At 45.0% G+C, this 23,548-nt stretch overlaps 1 protein-coding gene across 1 annotated transcript; it reads right to left on the bottom strand.

The window, feature by feature from the left end:
* Positions 1-1,087: 1,087 nt before the first annotated feature.
* PPEF2 (protein phosphatase with EF-hand domain 2) lies at positions 1,088-23,439 on the bottom strand. Its single transcript, XM_026042777.1, has 18 exons — positions 23,010-23,439; positions 20,776-20,880; positions 15,686-15,881; positions 11,694-11,821; positions 10,808-10,865; positions 9,546-9,721; positions 8,396-8,510; positions 7,526-7,572; positions 6,875-7,041; positions 6,755-6,791; positions 6,512-6,661; positions 5,649-5,984; positions 4,274-4,459; positions 4,023-4,165; positions 3,448-3,554; positions 2,099-2,262; positions 1,864-1,951; positions 1,088-1,277 (listed from the first exon to the last, which is right to left on the bottom strand). The coding sequence occupies exons 3-18, from the start codon at positions 15,744-15,746 to the stop codon at positions 1,099-1,101; spliced, it is 2,142 nt and encodes a 713-aa protein (XP_025898562.1). The 5' UTR covers positions 15,747-15,881; positions 20,776-20,880; positions 23,010-23,439; the 3' UTR covers positions 1,088-1,098.
* Between the last annotated feature and the right edge of the window lie 109 nt (positions 23,440-23,548).

Raw genomic sequence — 23,548 nt, 5'->3', positions numbered from 1 at the left:
AATTGCCATTAGTACACAACCACACGTTTCCGCAGGAGGTGAAACATTTCTTTCATTAGCCTCAAGGAAGATTTTTCCTTCATAAAATATATGCTGTGGATCAACAGAAATACAGCCTAAGGATTTTGTAATAGAGGCCTCTGCAAGTGCCCGCACCGCATGTTCAAGACAGAAGGGGCTCCAATGAAAAGAATAACCTAAAATCAACATCTCTCACTCATTTTTCATTCTCAATTGCACCAAAATAACCCTCACAAAGAACCTCTCTCAAACATGCACCATAGCTGCTCCAGCAGGACTGTTTAGTATCCTCCCTGTGACTCTTCTTAACAAGGGAAATAAAACCTTAAGGATTTTGGAAGAGCCCCCTGCTAGCGCACGTATTACATGTTGGAGATGGTTTATTTCTGGAAGTGCTTCTACTAAATAAAACACTGTCCCCAGTTAAGTTCCACATACACTTTTCTCAGCTGCACTTTAAGCATGTTTCCAAAAATAAACTCTCTGGAATATGTATGACAGTCTCTCTGCTCAGGGGGCTCTTCGGAAGGGATAACAACTGGATTTTACAGAAGAATCCCCTGCTAGAGAATGTTCTGCATGTTCAAGATGGTTTGTTTTTGGAACGCTGCCCATATTTAATAGCTTCCAATGCACCAGTCAGCCTGGGTGGAGCACAAGAACAGCGCTGACCTTGCAGTTATTATTAACAGAAGACCAGTGTTGCTAACAGTGGCTGAATAATGAGAACGCCAATCAGCATCCCACCAGAAAGCATCTAGGAAAAAGAGATTATTGAGGAGGAGGCTGTAGTCCAATACTGGTCCAGGTGGCCAAAAGAGTGCTTACAGAGAACAGTCCCACTAAATTTGAAAAGGAATTCAAACAACTGTCCGGGCGAAGAGCAGCGCTTACCTCTTTTGCCCGGTTACCCTCTCCAAGCAGAGACCCTTCAGGTTCTCCGAAGGGGGCACTTGCCGAGGTGCTGCAGGCGGGCAGGCTCGGCGGCTTGGCCCTTGCGGCAGGCGTGCTGCGCGTGGCGAGCGGGACACGGTGCCGCAGCGAGGGCCGGTGGTGGCCGGCGCTGCCCTCCTGGCGCTACTGCGACTGCTTCACGAGGCGGAAGGCTTCGAGGAACTCGTTGAAGTCGATGTTGCCATCCTTGTTGAAATCGATGCTGCGCACTAAGTCACTGATGCCATCGTCCGTGAGCTCAATGTTCATGTGGGAGCTGAACAGCTTCCAGGTCTGGTGAAATTCCTCAAACGAGATGAGGCCTAGGATGGGGAAGAAGGCCCATCAGTGCCAGGCTCCCGGCCCATCGCACAAGCAGCAACTTCTGTTCACGTTCAACGTGCCAGCCCGTGCCCACTGCCTGCAGACCCGGACTGAGGGAAATCACTCATTCGCATCTACCTTTCAGGTGCTGCACCTGAACTGCCTCATGAGAAGAGCAATGGGTAATGTACAACTGAAAACTGGCGAGCAGCAAAGGGCCAGCGTGTCGTCTGGGAGAGCAATGGAAGGCCAAGACAACAGTGTTTCCTTTCCCAAAGTGGTTGGTAGATGGCTGCTCATTTTCAGCTAATACTCAGATCCCAGCCCATAACTGCATTTTCCCATACCCATTTTTTCCTTTTAGTAAATTCCTCCAGAACAACTAACTACAACTCTTTGCCCTGGTCACACATGTTCCTTGGAAAGGCCTCTCATTTGTGGGAACGTGCCATGACATTTCCAAAGCGTGCAAAGGAGTATCACCTTAAACCATTACAAAAAATGCATTAGTATATAATAACGGGAGCCCTAAAGAAGAAAGGAACAGAAGAGGTTGACCCAAGAGCCCCATGCGCCCCCTCTTACCTGAGTGATCCCTGTCTATGATCCTGAATATGGTCTCCAAGTTGGATCTGTTCCGATAAATGACTTCCAGCAGGCCCGACTGGATGTGCTGCAAGAGAACACGGTCACGTTCCATCTCTAGCTCCCCCCTACCACCCCAGAGCTCCGTGTGTCTGCGCAGCTACCGTGCGCTTGGCCCCATGCAGCTGCCCCGCGCTGCGCTGTGGCAGCAGGGCCCGCATAGAGCGGCCCTCACCTCCCGGCTGCGCTGCTCCATAGCCAGGTCCTCGAGCCAGGACTGGTACTCGAGGGTGCCGTCGGCCGCGCTGCGCACCAGCTGCGGGCGCAGCATCCGCCAGGGCAAGCCCAGGCGCAGGACCGACTCCACCGCCGTCGCCCAGGTGCTCAGTGTGATCCTCCCTGCAAGGCAAAGGGAGGCCCTTGGAGACCTCCGAGGGGTGGGCGGCCGAAAGCACACTAGGCCAAGTGGCACGTGGCTTCTTCCGGGCCACCTGCTCCCTGCTTAGCTGGTGGAGCCATGGGACAGCGACACGACAGAGACATTTAACAACCCTCCGCTGAAGGCGGAGGCTGAGAGCGCAGCACAAGCACGCGCCCCAGCTCCGTGGGCTGACGCGCTTCAACCTCTGTGGCACAGCTGAGTACTGGTCAGAGGAGGAGGCCCTGCCGTGTCACGGTAGGACACGAGCACTTGCTGCTCCCCCTGACCTGCAGGAAGCTCTTTATTGCTGCAATAAATCCGGGCAGCGGCGTTGCAAACCTCCAAACACCGAGAAAGAGCAGGATGACGCTAACTTGTTTTTTTTCCCCCCCACTACAATTCTGTGGCCTATGGCCAGGCCTGCCCTGCAGGCTGTTACCCTCACAACGGGTTAGCAGTTTGTTTCAGAGAATAGGAACCTGGAAAAGCCCCTATGAAAACAGCTGCTCTACCGGCAAACACAGACTTCTGCAAGGGACGGGACGGGCACACGGACGCACTCCTGCTGGGTGCTGTTTCCCCCCCTTGGCTGGGTCTTGGTAGGAGACACCTACGTCGCTGCCTGAGCAGAGCACTCGTGGCAGAGCACTCCTACAGAAGCAGCCCAGGAATTACAAACTCACAGCCCCCTCCTTAAGGCCCTGACAGAGGCAGCTCCTGCTGGGGCTATCAGCCCCCTTGCTCTGTGTGTGCCATCCGTCTTGGACTCGGTGGCTGAAGGGGCTCAAGAGACTAAGCAGCCTTCCCCGAGAGACATGACCGCAGCCTTGCTGGTTGCCTTCCCTTGCGCTTTACCAATAACCCTGTTCCGAATGTTTTCCTAACAATTTCCTAATTGTTAAAAAATGGAGCCAAATGCCTCTGGTTTTTCGTCCTGACCCCTTCATCATCACAGCACCCCTCTGAGGCATTAACAGGTTCCTAGCAGAGACACCGAATAGCAGCAGACAGGACCAGAGCTCTGACCAGGTCGGACGCGGCCTGCTCATGATGGAACAGCTTGTGCTTGCGTGAGGAGCCTCCCCAGCAGCCACTCACCCAGCTCCTCACCCAGCCCAGAGCCACCAGGGAACTGCCTGGGGTCTGTCCTGCCTCAGATTTACCTGTACCCTCCTTATCGTAGGCCTTGAATGCGCTGCTGAGGGCTGACGTGTGAGCAAAGAGCTTCTCCCGCAGGGCTCGGAAAGCCGACTCCTCCACGCGGCTGATTCTGGAGGATGCAGCAAGGTGGAGAAATACCTCAGGGCTCAGCACAGCCTGCCCAAGTCACCACCCTTCCCCACTCCTCTGTCTTGCCCCACGCTGTCCGCACGCTCGCACAACAGCCCTGCACTGCCCGACTGAATCATGGCACTGCAGCAAGCGCTGCAGACCCCTCGCCCAGACGAGTTGGCAGCAACAAGCTCAGGGCCAGGGAGGAACGCTGCATCTTGCCAACTTCCACTGCTGGTTTTACCCATAGTTGGTTCACTTCTGTAATACCAGTGGCAGAGTGGCAGGCTTTTGCTAAATCTGCGACTTGGGATGAAGGGAAAAGGAGCTTCAGCAAGCATCAAAAGTTAGAATTCTACACTGAAAAGCCGGAAAACAACAGACTAACCTACAACCCTCTTCCAAGCTGGCAACCCTCCCTCCCCACCCCCTGAAACCTTCCTCAGAGAACACAGGACAGCCTTGCCTTTGAGTCATGGTGAGAGTGTGGGCTGTCTTGTTCGCCTGGTACTGAACAAAGTGGGGGACCAGGTCCGGCCCCAGCTTCACGTAGGCTCCCCTGTTGCTGCCAATCTCATAATAGTTTGAGGCTGAAAAGATGGTCAGAACCTAATGCAAAAAAGGACAGGCATTTATAACCATATATGCACCTATATACATATGCTCCTCTTGGCAAGGTGGAAAGCCAAGAATCCCGAACGCATCCTCCCTACCGACCTTCCGGTTGTGGCAGAACTCATAGCCCTCTTGCTTGCACTCGTGGGAACGGATAAGGAACTGCAAGCTGTACTTCTTGAGGATCTTCTCGGTCACGTCAGGACCGAAGTAGCAGCCACCACCTCGCACAGTATTCTCTCTGCAGCCCTCCTGAGGCATAGGGTCGCTCCAGAGAATGTCTAGGATCTGCAAGGATCGGAAAGACTCGCTGCCGAATATGGGCCGCGCGGCCATGCGGCACGGGAGCAGCCATCCATCGCCTGTCCGTGTTCGCCAAGCAACTACAGCACTGCACCGTGGGGAAACAGCGATGTGTCCATCCACACCAGCCTCCCGCCCTGCCGTGCAGGGCTGCGCTCACCAGAGCCCTCACTGAGGGGCAAGGCTGTTGGCCTTGAACTACATGTACATCCAGAGCATCTGTGGGCACGGGGGTAGGCACAAGCAAGGCCTCAAAGAGGCCTTCCCTCGGCTCCCTCTAGACTTCCAAGAGCCTTTCCTGTCCTCCTCCAGCCCAAAACACAGGACTCAGAGCAAGAACCGCTGGCAGATCCTAGGACCAAGACCGTGTTCACCATTAAACTGATTTGCTCTCTGTCCAGGACACTCAGCGGTCTCCAGTAACACAAGTGCTGACTCAGTAGCCACTATTTGGATTAACCATAATCTCTTTGACCTCGACCTCAATATGCAGCTTTACCTCGCTAAGGTGTGCGCTGCATCGGGTTGTCATATGTAACATGAGGTAGGGAACAGCTCTTTCACAGCTCACAGCACAGGTTCACAAACAAACTGGTCTAACAAAACCAGGAAATGATGTTCCCAGGCTCTGACCTCCCCAGCAGTTTATTTGCAGGAAGTGGCTAAAAATGCAAACTCCATCTGCTCTTAAGTATTCCAAATCATGACTCCTTCATCAGTGAATGACAAGCTCTTTAATTAGCTGCATGGCTGACTGTAGGTACCCCATATACTCAGTGGGTGACTTCATCACTGGATTCTACAGCCAGGCTCCTTCCGTATTTCCCTCCCTTGCTGAGAGCCACGAAAACCTGTGACCCAGGCGACGCGAGAGCAGCAGGTTTGGGGACAAAGCCCTGAGCTCTGCAAGTACAAAAAGCAGTGGAGAGGCTGACCTGAGAGGGTAGGAGAAAGCCCAGCAAAAGAGGAGACAACGCGACTCTCGCACACAGCCAGAGCTCACAGCTCAGGGCTGAATGCCTCCTTAAGTCCGTTCTACAGGGGAGCAAAACCCCCTTTGCCAAGAGGGCCACAAACATATTATATCTCAAGATTCCTGATACGAGCAGAGAGAACGAGGCTACAGGAAGCACCCACAGCTCACGGAGGCCAGGGCCTCGCTCACACTACTCACCTGCTTCCACTCCTCTTGGCGAGTCCAGCACGGTGCATCCAGGTCAGTCATGGAGACAAGGCTGGAATAGGTGAGCTCCTCCTCCTCCGACTCGCTCACGTCCACGAGCCGGCGGCACCGCTCGATTTGCTCCTGCACCGTCTGCCGCACCCACCTGGAGAACTCCAGCCTGTTGGCCATGCTGGGAGCCTGCGCTGCCCGGGACTGCGGGCACGCACTGGCTGCTCCATCTTGCTCTGCTGGGGAGGCCTGCGCTTTGTCCTCCCCGTTTATTTCCTGTATTTCCACGTTTCTATTCGACTCCTTTCTCTTCTTCCCTCTCAACACAGAAATAAACTGAAAGAGATAAGAGAGAAAAACGAGCAGGTCATAGCTTGGAAACCTAAGACTCCAACTCAAACATCTTCCAGGGGCATCTTTCAATTTAGCCGTGCCCCAAGCCTCAAATTCTCTCCCCAACATCGGATGCTGATTAATCATGCAAGGTTATTAGAGCAGCCTTCTTGGATGGACCATTCTTGCTCTGAAGCCAGTCCCACATGCCTCCTGACCACACATCATCTTTTATTCATTGATTTTATGCTGCTCAGATACTTCACAGAAGTTTGATCGCACAGATTGTGTCTGTGCCCTCAGCTATAAGGCTTATGTCTTTTAAAAGATAAGCAAGTTTCTTCCCTCTCTATACACCTTATTGAATCAAAACTATCCACTCCAACCCTGTATCCAGATACACTTTGGCTAATAAGAACTACTTGGATTTTTGTCTTGTCTTCAGCCAAGTTGAAATGAAGAAACAAACTCGCCCCAAAACAAATCAGCAAGACACTCGTGTCTGGGAGAATCTAGAAGAGAACACCTACTTTGTGCCTTTGAATTTTCTCAAGCATGTCCAGATCAGTGGTATCAGAGATGCCACCGTGTATAATCAGGACCTTCTCATCAATGAGGGTGGCCAAGGGTAGCCAGCAGAAGACATTCTGTATCATCTTCAAGATTTTCCTTCCATGCACCTAGCAGAACAGGACAGAAAGGAAAAGGTGAAGCAGGAGCCTGCAAAGGGCGTGCGCCACGTGCTGGAGGCAGACACACAAACATGTGCCTACCTTGTACTTCTGCATGACTTCCTTGGTGAAACCGTAGCTAAACAAACAAGAGAAAGGAGGGTTAGTTGTGTTTTGCTGTGGCTCCCTAACACTGCACAGCAGCCCGCACTGCGCCCGTACCGTAAATTGACCATGTGGTCCTCATGGTTTCCTCGGTTGAGATGAACCTCATTGGGATAGACCAAGAGGAAGGTAAAGAGGACAATGAGGATCTCCAGGGACTGTTTGCCTCTGTCTACGAAGTCTCCATTGAACACGTAGGTCTTAGAAGGGGAAGGAAGGCCATTCTGTGAAACCAAGAAACGGGTGGATGTTACAAGAGAGGCCTTCCCACGATACTGCCCCAAACACATGCAGCCCTGGATTGCAACAGCACCCGTCTACATGCAGCACCCCTCTAGCTACACACCCTCTCAGCTCTGTCCCAGTTTATGCTATATGATACATCCTGTCCAGCTTTTTAACCCTGCAGGCTCACACTGGCAAAGGCACTGATATAAGAAAACTGCCATGCAGGAAAGGGTACTAGCACTTACAACAAAGCATGCACTGGCACTTCTCAAACGTGCAGTACCATGACCACGGCTCTAACAGGCTGTAAAAGCCACCGAGAAAATAAGCTTCGGCTTTGTGAAGCACTTGAAAACCAATCAAACTGAACTAGAAAATTAAGCTTCGAGCGCCGGTCCTGCAAGATACTTCCCAGCGTGACCCATGCAACACCTCCCAAGTCAGGCCAGCCTCCCTCTCACTGAAAACAATGATGCCTACCTTATAAAATATGAGGAACAAGTCATCCAGCTGGCCATGCAAGTCTCCTAACAGGAATAAAAATGCGTATCACAATATGTTTAGCCACCTCATTGGTATTTAACGTAGAAATAAATACTTTTAACTTGAAAAAATACCCACAAAGTAACTTCCTACAAAGTATCTTCTCTATCAATTAATGACCACTGAAACACTTTGTGAATTTTAAGGTGCAAATTTCCCTATGCTGAGGAAATGTATCCAGAGAAAAAGGGTATGGAGCAAAGGCTCCATGTGAAGCCTGACAAAGACAACAGAAGATCTGTATCAGCTTCTGAAGACTCCGAATTACAAGCTTAGCCCTCTTCCCTCTCTAGTTCAATGCAGGACAAGATGGCACAACGAACTGTTTTACCTCTAGTGCTACATTGGAGAAGGGTTTGCATAGAAAACACACAATAATCTAATCCAATGAAGTTTTACTTCATTTGACATGATTCCACAGTGAGTTTTTTTTTCCTCAAGGCCACCTGCACGCAAACATTCTGGGCAAATTTAGTATTTTGCAGAAAAATATCCAAGTGAAAACGGTGCAGGAAATCAATGCTGAAAAGCTTTGTCTCCTTCAGACATGCTTCACAGATGACTTAGTGTGAGACACAGTCCCTCAGCTTCACCTGGGCAGCGTTTCAAATACAGGACCTTCACGTAACCCTGGATATTTTACAGGCAGCCCCAATTCCCTCTTGCACAAAGCGTGTTTTGCATACGGATTAAGTGCATTTGTGTGTCACATTCAGCACCGCGTGGTGCCCACGCTCCCGTTTCACAGCATGTGAACCCCTCAGCAGAACCCCTTCCACTTGACTGTCCCCTCCCACCCCGACTCACCACACACGGTGACCTCCTCGCTGTAGCAGGTGGAGACGTGACTGATGTTTGGCAACTGCTTGAGGTGTTTCCTGGTCTCATGCAGGAGGTTTAAGACATAGCGAGCATGAAGCTGCTACTAGGAGAAAGTGAAGGAATTAGGGCAGGAAACCAGCGACCACTGAGCAGCCACATGGCTGTCTTCACAGGCCCCATGGACTCACAGACGTCGCTGTGATAGCCCGGATGGCAACGTGAATGGCATTCAAGGGCAGCCATGTTCAGTGCTAGCAATAGAATGAATGCAGTGATCCTGGGTGTCTTATAACTTTTCACTATTCTCCTGATTTTAAGCAAAACTCTCCATATTGAAACAGCAAGTGCAGCCTTTGAAAGACAGCTGGGCCCACGTGTCACTCCTCACAACTGTCAGCATTGACCTATGTGCCTACAAACTGGATAAGACGAGTAACATGCAACTGCACCAGAGAAAAGTCTAGCCCAAAGCGCCCCAACCTTGGCCAGTGGCACAGCTAGCAATAGAGTCCAAACCGCTCAGTGTACCCTCCTGCCCCAGCGTAGCCCAAGCTCTGTCTACTGCACAACGGTACTCCTGACACAGTTCAAATTCCACCCTGATATCAAACATAAGATGAAGCTAATCCTCTAGATTTTCCTTCTCCACATTAAGCCAGGCGCTGAGGTGCAGTGTGTCCTAGAAAATAGGTGCACTTGAAGCCAAGGAGAAAGCATTCAGCATCAGTCAAGATTACAGGTAATTGCTTTGGAACTGTTTCTTATTTGGGGAGGGGATGTTATGCCCTAATTTGCTGTTCAGCAAATTGAATTTGCTGGGAAGTCTAACAACAAATTACTGAATATCCATTCTATTTTCAATTTGCCATCACCACACATACAGAGCGAGGGCCAAAATCTCATACTGAATTCCAGCAGACGAGTTTTTCAAATAGCCACCCTCACTAACTGGCACAAAAGGATTTCACATACATTACTGAAAAGCACAGATGGAGTCCATCACATGCCAAAGTCTAAAAAACACCCACTTGACATTCTTGGTGCAGGGAGAGGACCCAGCCAATTTTCTTTCTCCTCCTCATGTGTCCCCTGGGTAGGGAGAAAGGGGAAGTATGGTTACTTTTGGGATCCTTACTTGCTTCTGTTTGAAAGCTTCCAATAAGGCAGTTGCATGGTCAGGAAGGAGTGGGAAGGAGAGACGGGGTCCAACGTAGGAGTCTGGCACCTCCATGGACTCATAGTCACAGTACTTTTCCAGTTCTGCTTCTTTGACACTTTCCCCACTTATGAGCATGCGACTGATGAAATCTCCTGGACAGTCAATGGGTTGGTTGATTTTTAAGAGAAAGAAACAAGAGAAAAGCTGATTTGGTTCAGTACATCTTTGCTGTCTGCTGAAGAAAAGCTGTTTGCTTAGGCTAAAGCTCACGTGCAACAGCAGCAGTGGAGGGCAGCTCCCAATTCAATGCTGCTGTAGCATTTGCTGCAGGCAAAAGGCGACAGGGCCTGGATTCACCCAAAGGTCAGTGTGTCCTATGTGAAGCAGTGCTGGCACTTACAGCAGCTACAGCAACACTTGGACAGAATCACATGCAAGCTGACTGCCATGGCTAAGTGAAATCTTATCTACAATAACATGCAAAAACAAACAGTTCAGCAAGGAATTGTCCCCTAAGTCACACTCGATTTTCAATGCAGTCTTGTATCTACATTCCCAGTGCTGTATAAAATTTGTGTAAAGACATTTATTTTTTTCAGTAACGGGCAAAAAATACCCACGGTTTCAAGGAGCTTTGCTGTAAAATATATTGGGTGATGGGGAGAAAAAGGGGGAAGCTTGAAAGGAAAGAATAAGCACTTGAGCAGGTTCACATCAGCAGTATGAACAGTTAATACCCACAAGTTTCCATTATATTTCAGAATGACCTTCCTTAGGCTTACAGCATTAAGAACCAACATATAATGCTGTCTGCAGACTCAGGAAGATACCGTACTGGTTCTCACTGCATTTTTCCCACCACAATCATCAATGAGAGACTCAGTATAAAAAAACAGATATCAGGGAGCATGACTCCATAACGATGGATTTTCTAGTTTCAGAAACAGACTCTCCAGTAGCCTGGTCATCATGGATTACTGAAGAAAGGCAGGTTTCTGCTACTGCTTTTACAAAGCATAGCAAGCCTTTATTCTCCCTTCTGGCTCCTCAGGAGTAGAATTGCTCCACATCCTTCAGATGGTCCTAACAGTCTCTAGATAATTCACTCCCTATCCAAATTCCCGAGCAACACCTCATGAGGGCCCCTTAGCAAGCATCAAAGGCCAGCAAAGAGCCACGAATCAAGACAGGGTACAGTATTTATGTGCCATATCTACAAAAGGCATGTGGAAGCTTACGCTCTTTACTGCTGCTTGGTGTGAAGCGGTCCATGAGGTAACTGAAGAAGTTGTGAAGCTGCAAGAAGACAGAGAGAGCGCGCTAAAATAAAACAAACCAACTAGGCTTTATTTCATGTTCTTCAGAAAAGGACTGTGGTATTAAATGTGCTTGGTGGCTTTATTTCATGATTCACTGCTTGTGCATTCAGCATGCACAAGCAGACAAGAAAGCAAAAGGCAAAAAAAGGAGACAGGTCTTGAGTTATAAGACAGTCCTCGGCCCACAGAGGCACGTGGCACTTACAGGATTATCAGCCCATACTCGGAACCAAATGAGTCATTGGTTCAGAAAGGATCTTCCTTTTGAGGATCCAAAGAAGTGACCCAGCCAAGGGCAGGCTGGCACTCCCCTACAGGCCACAGAGAACAAACTCCAAAAGACAGAGAATTGCTTGTTAAAAAAAAATAAATAAAAGCCCACTCTAAATTTATAATAAAATGGTGGAAAAAAAATAAAGAAAAAAAGTAAAATCCTCAACACATGGAGATTATCCAGCTTCCCTAATACACAATGCACTTTGCTTGCCAGACTGCTCTGCTACTCTATTCCCATCCACAGTGGGCACTGGGATCTCTCTTGACTCTTTTCTCCTTTGACAGCAACCGTCTATGCAGGCTGCTGGATACAGTCCATTTCTTGTGCTCCGTAAACCGTACAGCATCCTAAAGGACACAGCTACATATTGCACTCTCAGAGAGAAAGCTGCCCCTGCTTCTGCCACAGAATGCAGTTCCAGCACACAGAGATTGCTTCCAGGCGCAAATCAGGAATTAAACTCAGTCATTACTGAACTGCAACACAAGGGAGATGTCTTCCTACATATTCCTACCTCTGGTGCCTTACCTTGATCTGATCCTGCTCGCAGGCATACTCAATGGATTGGAATATTCGCCAGGTGCACCGCCGGCGCATTTCCAGCCGAGCAACGTAGCGCCGATACCACCTTTGGATCAAGACGGCTGCCTTGAAAGCTAGGGCACAAAAACGGAAACGACATGCTGAGCTGCAGCTGCTGTCCCAACTGAGGCACTCCCCCTTGTCCCTTTACTGGTTCCAGAAATTAAAGACCTTTCTCATTTACGAACAATTCTGCATGAAAGATGTTCTGAAGCCTAAATATTCAAGATAGCAAAACAATCACTTCTCTTTACCGTGCTCTAAGAAGTAAACTGACCTTGCAGGACCAGAGACCTCCACAGAGCTGCTCAGTGCCACCACAGCCAGCTCCTCAGTACCACAGAACAACAACTTCTTGATATATTCAGGCCCAGCTACATTCTTTATTATTAAGAGACCATTTAATCACTTTCTCTCTGCCTTCATCATTATCGTGTCCCACCTCACAGTCTAGGAACTGGGGCTTCAGGAAACAGGCAACAAGACATCAAGATCCCTTCCAGAATCTTAAAAAGATGGGGTTTGTCTAACTTGCTTTAAGCTAAGACGAATCAAACACAAGCACTGAGAACAGGGAAATGGATCTTCAGCCACTGAGTGATGTAGAAGGAACAAAACCCTGGGAATTTCCACATCCCTAGTGGCTGTTCAATCCACAGCCCACACTGGCATCAGATTCTTCCTTAAAATGATGGCCACTTCCACCGCTATTTATAACCTAACCATCCCTCTGCATTTCCCCAGTCCCAGGGGTTGTCATTAGAACATCATTTCAGATGGCGTGCGTGTACATTTAAAGTGGAGTGCACTGGTGCAGTTCCCTAATCCTTTTTCGCTTTCTGCCACAGAACTGTACGTATCTCTAAAAACTCTTCTATCCTCCTAAACTGGCTGTGGCCCATTTTTAAAGGCCTGGTTACCTTAGCCCACCTTGCTAGCCAGCTCTGCTACTTGACAGCTTTTCCCCCTTTTCTTTTGTGTCCCTTTCTGCTCATTTCTGGAGTCCTACTTCAGAGACTTCAGCTTAAAACTTTTTCTATCAATGCTTCTCTCTGTCATCTTCAACTGAGGAGGGGATATCTGTTTTATCTACAGGCTGACTGGCCCCCAAACCAAGTGCATGGAACACAGTTAGAGTTAGCCCAGTTGAAGAACTCGGTACTGCTTTGGTAGAGTTTGGCATCTGGTTCTTGGGAGATCGCTGTTCTGTCCACCAGAGTATGGAGAGTAATAAGCTATGTAGGGTGGAAGGGTTTTATAGAAATGAAAGGGAAAAAGAAAACACTGAAAACTGCTAAGCACAGGCAGAAGACAAACCGATCAGTTTAATTCAATTACTTTATATTATATAACATAAACCACCCACCCACATACTTCAGCAGGAAATACTACTTGACCTTTACTTAGAAGAGATATCCTGATGGCTTATGTGTTGAAACTAATAATCCGTCTAAATTATGTTACCAAAACACAACTGGAAGCTACAGCTGCTTTTCCTACATCTATTTAGAGGCAGCTGGTGCTCCCAAGAGCTCACACTTGAAATGGACAGCGTGAAAAGGGAAAAAGCTATTGCTGTTTTACAAATGGGGAGCTAAGCACCGGTAAAGTCTTCGGTAAGAAGGTAAGACTCAAGCTATTCATACCGCTTTTAACCTATGTACCTCGCACCTTCGTGCAAGTGTTTTGTGATCTGCTGGGCCGTAAAAAAAAGAAAAAAAAATAATTTTTCTTTCTGCAGTTTGGCACTTCTGATATTGCCTCCTCAACCCACAAGCAGAACAGACCCAACACTAGCTGCCTCATTTCCTGTGCAGCAATTCGGCTGAGACCTAACCAAAATCACAGCACAAATCACTGCCTAAAAGACACAGCTTCTTATCGTGTCACATCCTTTAATAATCAACACCATGTCCAATTACTGCAATAGGATTCACACGTTCTTAACCTGATCCCTGGTGGAAATTTATAGTTACATCTCCACATACACCAGTGAAATCCAAACCCTTTGAAATATTAAAACTATGAAAACTCCATTATCAAGTACAATGAGTACCTATATCACCATCCACATCATTTCAAGTTTCAGATGAGCAAGCCACTATTTTCTTATGCTACTTTTAAACAGAAACTGCAACTGGAAAAGCCAGGTATTTTAATTTACCAGCTTACCTGGGTGAGTTGCATCTGGCAGTGTTTGTACTATTTCAGGAAAAAAAATAATAAAAAAGGAAAAGAAACAGATTTATCCACATTCCAGGGATCCAAGCAGTAAACGAATCATACATTATTGCACAAGCCACTGAAAGCATGCCAAAGTGGCAGAATTTTGAATAAAGTCAGCCAATTTATGTTAGGAATGTAGTTTGGAAAACAAATCATCTGTGAAAAAAATACTGCCTTTTTTTTTTCCCCTGAAAGAGCCAATAATCAAATCAATTCCCTAAAAGTGGGTATTCCAAGACAATTCTTTCAGGTCTGTGGCATGGTTGAGTGCCAGCAGAGTAAGATTCCCTGAGAAGGACACGCCAGAAATACAAGTAGATGGCTAGAGGATCATTTTAATAACAGCTTAATCAAACCGGAAAGCCTATTCTAAGATTAGCTTTTTTGAACTATGAAATTTTAAGGAGAGAAAATACAAGCTAAGAAGCATGTCTTGGTACACTTTAAACTGACATAAGCAGAACAAGTTCTACCCAATATCCATATTTTCTCCAATTAAGAGTTAACTAATTAAGCTGCACATCTCCATCAGCTCTGTCACCTGATACCAGCTGAGGGTCTGACCCACTCCTAAGCAACTCCATATTTGCAGATGAACATTTCTAAAAGATTTTGAAAGGAATGTAGAAATTCACTGAGATTTTACAGCCATGAGAAATTTTTGATAAGGTATCAGGGTCTCTTGCACAGTCTCTAACACGTAACTAGTTCTCCATTATGTTTTATTTTTTATGGACAAGCTCCTGCACAGTCATCAAGCAGTCCTGAACTTGCTGGAAACATCCTTGCTTGCCTAGTGCTAAAACCAGTAGAAAAACCTCTGACTTGTCTAAACAAAAGTTGGAGTTTCTTGACAAACGTTACAAACGAACAATGCTGAAGCACAATATTCCCATTCTCTTAATTTCTAAGTAAGGTGGTTGTTTCTGATTTTGAGGCAATTGCAAACAGTTTGTACCATACTGCTGGACTGCCAGTGTACGTGACTATAGGAAACAATAAAGTTATTTCCTTTTTTACACTTCCTAATGCATAAAGTCTCAGTGACAGGCACCGTTTGGCCCACAGCAGACCAGAATACACACACATATATATGGAACTGGTATTATCATACAGAGAGTTGCATAAAAATGAATGATTACTTGGAGGACTCATAGACAAGCCTAGCTTATGAGCACAGATAAGGACCTTGTACTGACCTATTAACATAAAAAAGGGCACATATCCTGTATTTTCAGCTTTTCTAGCCACGATATCTTACCTGCTACAGAACCAGCTTTTTCTGGCTTTAGTAATGCTAATGCTTTACCAGTCCTGTATCTCTAAAACATTCCATAATATCAAGTCCAGCAGAAGCACCAGGATGGTATTTTCTATCTGTCAGAACATGGGGTTGTAACACACATACGGGAGTCTGCAACAGAATCACTCATCTGGTGTCAATTCCAACAAAATGGCTTTTTGCTGCTTCGTTTCCACAGAGGTTTTGAATGAGTTTAAATAGATTCTAAATAGCTGTTATTTTCTCAAGCCTAGTATTGATTTTCAGTATGACAGCTGAGATTGCTCTTCAGAAGATCTTCAAAAACATAACCTATGCCTCAATACTCTGAAGAAAATTAGGCCATTCTGGAAAATATATCCACCACAACTTTCCAAGTGGATGTACACCCCCAAGTGAGGAAAAGATTCCATTTCAAAGAATCACTCACCGTTTTCAGATTTCTGCAGGGAGTACTTGAAGTTGGCATTTACAGAAGTACCAGATCCCATGTTCTCCAGCCAATACTCCTAGGATTGTAGACTGCTGCCGACAGACCCAGTATCACCAAAACCATGCAACAGATGCAGGAAAGTGCGTTCGGTCAGGATCAAACCAGCTGCAATATGTCCCGCAATCCTGGAAGTCTATAATTAAAGATATTAACATATTAACATTAAGATCACCAAGCAGATGGCCTGACTTGTGCACAAGTACATCTGCTACTACTAAGTTTTCCCCTCCTGTGCTGTCTTCTAGGCTATCTGATAGTGCAACTTCTGTCTTAGTCCTTCAAATTTCAAGTCAGCCAGGAGAACAGTAATAATCACAGCACCTTGGCTAGTACATATAAACATCACAGACTGCATATTTAGGTATTGTAGCTGAAACATAAAATGTATAAACCAGGCATTCCTGTACTCTTAAGAGTGCTTCACATGTGTGATTTTAGGCTCCTGGACCTAAACTCTCAGTAACAGGGCAGTGTGGTAACCTTCATTTCAAAGGCTGGACTCGAGTTAAGATCAATTCAGACTAGGGGTGTGGGGGAAAATCTTAATGGGATACTCACATTTTCAGACTGGTGAGGAAAGAAAAATCTGTATGCAGATAAATTGTAAGACATGCTCTGAGCATCTCCCCATTTCCTTACCTCCCCCCTTCCTCATATGCAAATGAAGAGACCAGATGAAGTAAAAGATGCTTAATTATTGCACATGATTGGATGTTGGAGGCACTCACACACTATCTAGAAAAAAAAATCATGTCTTGCAATATTAATCTGCAACATCCAACATGACTGGATGTTGGAGGTACTCACACACTCTCTAGAAAAAAAAATGTGTTGTAATACTAATCTGGAAGCAAAAATGTTATTAAGTGACTTGATTTAAAGGCATTTCAAGATTTGCAGACAAATATGCAAGCAGAGATCCCCTATGAAGGGTAACTCTAATTATGAGGGATGAACACACAGATGGTATTTAAATCTATTTGCGGTTCCACAGCTGGAGTCTAAAATAACAATTAGCTGTCATAAGAAAATAATCAGCTTTGTTAAATGAATACTGCTCTTCTTCACCTCGCAGATCTGCTTGAGCGTGGGGGTGTATTATACCAGCAATCGGTTGCTCAGACCCTTTCCAGCATAAAAAGGGCAGGACTACTAGACTTCTTTCTATCTCACTTGCAGGGACTGTCTACCCAGAGCAAACGGAGGTAAGAACGAACTAGCACTCTCCTCCTTTCACTCTCAGTCACATTTCCTTTGGGAAAAAAACACAGAAACAACACAAAGCACCATGAACCACTGCCAGAGCAGTCCCAAGCTGTATCACATGGTAACTGGAGTGAGAGAAAGGCTGAGAAAAGAAGGTAAAAACCCGTTTATGAAAACTAGGTCATGCTGACAGCATCTAAGAATTTTAAATGGTCAAGAGAAAGGGACTGCAAGGGCACTTTTTCTAAACAACAGAGGATAAACAGCCCTGCTCCTCCTTTTCCCACCTCCTGCAACTTGCCTACTGCAATCTCATTTCCCCTATCTCACACCTTTCTGAGAACAAATGCTAATAGAAGGAATATGACCTTCCATTATGATGTAAGTACGTGATATATACTGCATAAGATTACATACGCATGTTGTTTGTGCAGGAAGATAATCCATTTTGATCTTGTGAAACGATAGAACTGTAAAAATATGGAATATAAAATCCAGTATTTAACATTACTGGATTAACACTAAATTTAAATACGAAAAAAGTCCAAAATCAGAGTTTGTCTATGGCAGCAGATAAGAGCAGTTCACCTGAAAATTGTGTGCTCACTGCAGAAAATACAGGGTGAAATACTCATCACAGTCCTGATCCTGGCAAACCATTAAAAAAAAACATTTCAAACTGAGAGGTGCAGAAACTGAGCGCCTGCAGGAGGAAACGACTTGTCTGGCTCACCTTGCACAGGAAGCACAAAGCTAGTCAGAGTGTTCAGCTGGATGGAGACCCTGCTAAATAACATTTCAGACTGATAAGTTTCTAAGTAGGATGAAAAGCTGAAATTCTCTATTGTGCCCAGAAAGCTGAAGTGCACAGTGGCATCTTCATACTAACCAGATGAAGCAACACAATACTTGGTAATGCTTCCAATAAGGTACCAGTCTCTGTAGATTTTATTCACTATTGCATTTTAATTTATTATCCATTGTTTCATTTCAATGAAGACTAAAAATGTCATGAAGCCACTGCTGAATTATGCCCAAGAACTACATTTGGTAGATTATGCTCCTCATTCTTAATGATGCATGTACTCTGACTGCTTTCCAAGTAAGTACATACCCAAAAGGACAACCACACACAAAAATCAGAATACCCAGCATTTAAGGCTCCTGTGTGTTCGCTCCAGCCCAAGACAAATCTCATTTCAGGAAAAAACTTATGAATTTTCAAGTCAAGAATTTCCAGGTTGGCTTATAAATCCACATTTGAATATCCAAGTAAAAGTAGCATTCCAAAGACAGAATGATAACTGTTTCAACAAGTATTAGTTATCCAGCGAAGCAAGTATGTGAATGAGTATTACCTCGTACGAGCAGAGCATTTTGGAAACAAACGTGCCCAGTCACCTCTACTTACTGCATCCTGGTATACATGGAGGCAACAGATACCTCTCAGAAGAAGTGATGCCAAAGATGCACGCCACATAGTAATGAAAGTTCAGCTCATGGGACCAGACCCATGGAAAAAAAATATGAAACATGGGTACACACATTACATCTGTATCTTTAGTATCAAGTTCATCAATAGCATTACTGTTTTTAATGAAAGCCTGCAGCTTTTCAGAAGAGAAGAGCACATTTAATGAACATTTTATAACACAGCCAGGAGAAAAAAAATCCTTTTTTCAGGACCTGCAACACTGTTAGATCATGCCCAAAAAAGGAAAAACACATTTTAAGCAAATACTGAAGAACAGAGTCAGGTATCTGGCTTGCCTAGGACGTGCTCACAAGTACCGCCTCTTTTGATAAGATGTGATCTTAGGTTTTTTTTTAAGACAGAAATTTCAACATCTCTCTGAAACCAACTTTGGATGCACAGAATAAAACTTGACCTCGTTTCCCTTGCCACTCAAATATACGCTCGCGTTTGTTCATTTTTCACAGCCCTATTTTAAACACAAATTGCAGCAGTGCGGACATAGGTATGGCCAGTACTAATGTGCAACGGGCACAACTTCAGAGAGCAAGCACAGGCATCATCAGCTACCCATCTCTCCTGTGCTCAAGGATCTTGCAGCACATCTCTTCCTGGCAGCTCCTGCACATGCAAACTTTTTCACTTCCTTACCCTCAGATTCCTCTGAGGACAGACACCTCACCAATGCACAGCAATACACTGGAGACACCGGTAATACCAAACCCATTTCAAGGGTGGAAGGAGGGAGGAAGAAATAGAGTCAGGCCAAGAGTCTGATCTTCCCTCATCCACCCAGCAGTGAAATGCACCTCTCTGCTACCTTAAAAGCCATGGACAAGAAGAAGGAACAGGGAATTAACAAGATGGAGCCTGAAAGACCTGAGGAAATTCAGCAGTGGCATGACTTCATGAAACAACAGCTGAGATAGAACGGTGCACTCGAGAAGGAACTTAAAGAACAATTTCCTGATAGTGAGGGTGACAGAGCACTAGAACAAGTTGCCAAAAGAGGTTGTGAAGTCTCCTTCTCTGGAGATCTGCAAAACCTGCTTGGACGGAATCCTGTGCCACATGCTCTAGGTGACCCTGCGTGCACAGAGGGGCTGGACTAGATGACCTCTAGAGGTCCCTTCCAACCTTAAGGATTCTACGAATGTATGAAGCAGCCAGCTACCTGCTCCTTTCTCACCTTTTCCTCAGCCACCACTCCCCAGCTGCAGACATGACTACGTGTCCTTTGGTCCAGATCAAAGTCCTCTGAGATAAGCTCTCCCCAAGCTTTTGGGGAAGTCGCATCACATGCCTCAGCCTCAGCTCATGACTTTCCCCTGGGACACAATGCTGCAAGGCGCATCCCGTAGCAAATGTTCGTGTAAATAAAACAAGGTGATAAAACTTGCCCTATCAGGTCGGGACTTAAATGGTACAAGAAAGTGTAGATTGAGAGGGACATACACGTGGACAACTGACAGAACAGCGAAGCTTAACGTTTCAATTGGACATCACGCACCCAGAAAAGACCACCACCGCTTTATCTACTCACCAGTTAGCCCCAAAAGTCAGGAGAAGTTTCTAACATCTCTCTGTGTACATAGGGATGATACACGCTCTTTTGCAACAACATAAGCACAAAACTTAATCAAAGACCTTAAAAGATACAAAACTGACTAAGGGAACACTTGCACAAATCCTTTTGTGTAAATTTAGTAAATAAAGAAAAAATCCCCCAAACAAACAAAAACCTACGGAAATTTCCTGGCTTACCATGACTATTACTTTTAACTCATTCAAAACAAAAACAAGTAAAACAATTTAGGGTCAAACTCTACACATTCCATCGCATCACCAAACTTGCTCAGAGTACAAATAATTGAAGGTCTTTGCAAGGAGCAACAGGTTACTCTGGCACACCAAACAACCAACAAATAAAAATAAAAATAAAAATAAAAATAAAATAAAATAAAATAAAATAAAATAAAATAAAATAAAATAAAATAAAATAAAATAAAATAAAATAAAATAAAATAAAATAAAATAAAATAGACACATTTCACATATGCAATAGAAAGCCCACTGTCTTGACAATGTTATGGACATTTGGACAACTGAATAAAGAGATGAATCCGGAAAACAATGAGAGGCCAGACTTTATGAGAGCTTACTAGAAAAAATACCGAAAGACGGCAGAAGGCAATAAATTTAAGCTCTGCTAAAAATGAAGAGGAAGTCATTTAAGAGCAGCTAATGAACGATAACAAAAAATTCCAATAAAAGGCCCAGAAGAATAAAGCTGCTAGCCAGCACAAGGGAAAGTGATGATCGTGTCTTTACTTCCAAGAGTAAATACCTATGTCTCATGAGTATATCTGATTCAGTGCTGCTCGTAGCTGGAAACACAAGGTGAAGCTTGTTTTATTTTATGTGAGCACTGACCTCTGCACCTGAACAGTTACTGCAAAGCCAAAAAAAAAAAAAAAAATCAGTTAGAAAATTCCCAATAATTTTACATAATCTGACATACAAAAAAGGCTATTTTGCCTCTAAGCATGGAAGCTTTACTTAAGCAAACAAAGCACAAAATGGAAAACAGAACTTACCTTGTTACCAGTTTCTAACTTAATGATCAGCAGCATAGAAGCACTCCGCTTTTTTAAAAGGATTTTGTTTGTTTGTTTACATGCTTATATAACCAGCATTCAACATTCAAAGTAATCAATAATCTTTGAAGTGATTGACTTGGTTTGATTCAGAAACTCCTCCTCAGAGACCTAAATTATCAAGTAAGCTGCTCCCTTGGCCACTCACTGGAGACTCCATCTCTTTCAGCACTTGCCGTAGAAGACGTGTGCGCCGTTCCGTAACAAGCACAGAACCTTCAATTTATTTACTGCACAGTTGTTTTGAGCAGCCTTAAGTACCCTCCCATGTGATGCTTAAGAAAGGCCACAGATCTAAAACGGATTAGGATTACCAAAGGGGATTATGAATGAGAAATGCAATACGCTGGCTCCTCTCATCTTAAACGACAAATCTGCTCTTACACACTTTCCAGTTGCTTCTGTTAATGTAAACTTCTGCAAGATTTAAAGGTCCCACTCCCCATTTTGGGCAGAAAAATCTTTGAGGGCTTTGTAGATAGGGAGTCTGCCAAACAGGAACCAAAGGCAGGAGAAGGATGCATGAAGAAGTTTTTCTATTTAGTCCTATTTCTTTGCATAATAAACCTGTATCAAGAAACTGACTGGGCCTGAGATAGCCAAAAAGCTGTTTTATTTCCCACAGAAATGGACACACCAAGCAGATGAAAACACAAGTAGAAGAATGTCCAGCAAGCAGTTTGATTATCGCCAAGCGGTCCTTTCTTTGGTTTAGAAGCAGAATATAAAGACTTCTCAAACCCACGAAACCTTTAAAAACTACTGGTGCTACATGCCATGCTTGCTTCCCAATCCAGCACTGCTAAAACTGTTTTAAGCTATGAAAAATGCTCTCATTCTTATCAAATTTCAATTCTTGCACAGAAGCAACCCAACACTCATTTCACAGGTTAAATAATCTATTTCATAAGATACATCATTAATCACTTCCTTAGTGTATTTTTTTAGCACATAATTAAACTGCTACAACCTGAAAGTTAAATATTTCTTTGATTAGGAAGAAAAGACATTCAAGTTAACAGATAGGCTTTGTTCTGGATGGAAGATGGATATGTGAACATTTATGAACTGATGAAATGCAAGACTGATTTAAAAATTACAAAATCAAATTGACTTCTTAAAAAATAATTTCCTTTCTTGTTTAAAATAAAAATTCAAAAAAAACCAAAACAAAACTTCTTTCAATGTTCAACTTTGTGTCTGGACCTAAGCAAGTTCTCCATAGCTGACGAAACAAACAGGAACAGAGCTTCTATCTGGATGTTCATGATTAACATGGACATGAATACACTATTTTATAAACCACAGAGAACCTGGTAACATCCATTGCCAGAACCTATTTGGCCTTACACAGCTGAGGGCAAGAAGACCATGCTGAATGGCACAAGGGAGGATCTTTTTCCCCCTGCTTGCAGACGGCTGTTGAATAAAGGAAACCTGCCGGGATCAGGAGTCCTTGTCTGCTCTGTGAACTAAAGCAGGATTGACATGAAGTTTTATCTATGATACCGTGATCTCTTTTGTATCATTGTTCAGGACCCTCTGTATCAGTTCTGCCACAGGACTCCTCATAACAGCATTGTGCGAACAGGGTCAAGGCAAAGCTTGTGGCGTATTTATCTGGGCAGAAGCAGAGGATGCACGTAAGCAGGTTATGACACCGAGCGAGACTAGTGCAGGACGCTCAAAGGCCCGCATCTCCGGAAGGCTCCCTCAGGAAGTCTGCCTATCTCATGTACAAATACTGCAGACAGCATGGCAATGTCTGCGAATGGTGCTCAGGCCACAGGCAAGCATCCCTTGGACCCTGCACAGGCAAGTGTTCTTCCTACCTCCTAAAATGCTGTCAAAGTATTCCCGTCTGTTTTATTATAATAGGAACCATGAAAGAACAGGGGTTATTGTCACAAAGTAAAACACTCACCAAGTTGGCTACATGAGACATCAGCAAAGGGTCTCTGTGCTCGAGGTCATGAGAGAAACTTTCCATCTGAAGATCTAACGATCTTACTGCATCATCCTCTCCCAGGCAAAATTGTCACCGATGTTAGTGGGATTTTTTTCCAAAGAAGAACCAAAACTTTAAGCTATACGTGAAGATATCCATTGATCTTGACTCCACAATCCTTTCATATTCCTGCTCTACTTCCAAGAAATGCCTGCATTGACAATACAAAGGCACAGCACAAGCAGACCAACCAAAAAATGGATACACTAGAGAAATTAGCTGTTAACTTTCTACTGAAGGCAGCTTTCAAACGCGCAGCTGAGGCACATGCTACTGCTATCACATCACAGGCTTCTCTTGCCTATCACATGAATAAAAAGAGTAATGCACAGCTACCCATAGAACTACTCGATCTAATCACGTTTCCTTGTCGTACATTCCTTAAATTGACTGAAAATCTTCCACTGTGGTTAAACACCTGATCTACTACTACCACAAGACAAAGGCTTTTAACA

The sequence above is a fragment of the Nothoprocta perdicaria genome, unplaced genomic scaffold, assembly GCF_003342845.1.
Source record: "Nothoprocta perdicaria isolate Ctin4 unplaced genomic scaffold, notPer1 scaffold_313, whole genome shotgun sequence".
In the NCBI taxonomy this organism is placed as follows: domain Eukaryota; kingdom Metazoa; phylum Chordata; class Aves; order Tinamiformes; family Tinamidae; genus Nothoprocta; species Nothoprocta perdicaria.
Note: the sequence above shows the minus strand (reverse complement) of the source record. Positions and strands in the feature narration are given on the sequence as shown.

Excerpts from the sequence above, each read along its gene's own strand:
- PPEF2 (XM_026042777.1), bottom strand. The coding sequence starts at position 15,746 with ATGGGATCTGGTACTTCTGTAAATGCCAACTTCAAGTACTCCCTGCAG. Across the intron at positions 11,822-15,685 it reads CCTGCAGAAATCTGAAAACG|CTTTCAAGGCAGCCGTCTTG; the intron begins GTGAGTGATTCT and ends TTTGTGCCCTAG. Across the intron at positions 7,573-8,395 it reads CGAGGAGGTCACCGTGTGTG|GAGACTTGCATGGCCAGCTG; the intron begins GTGAGTCGGGGT and ends TATTCCTGTTAG.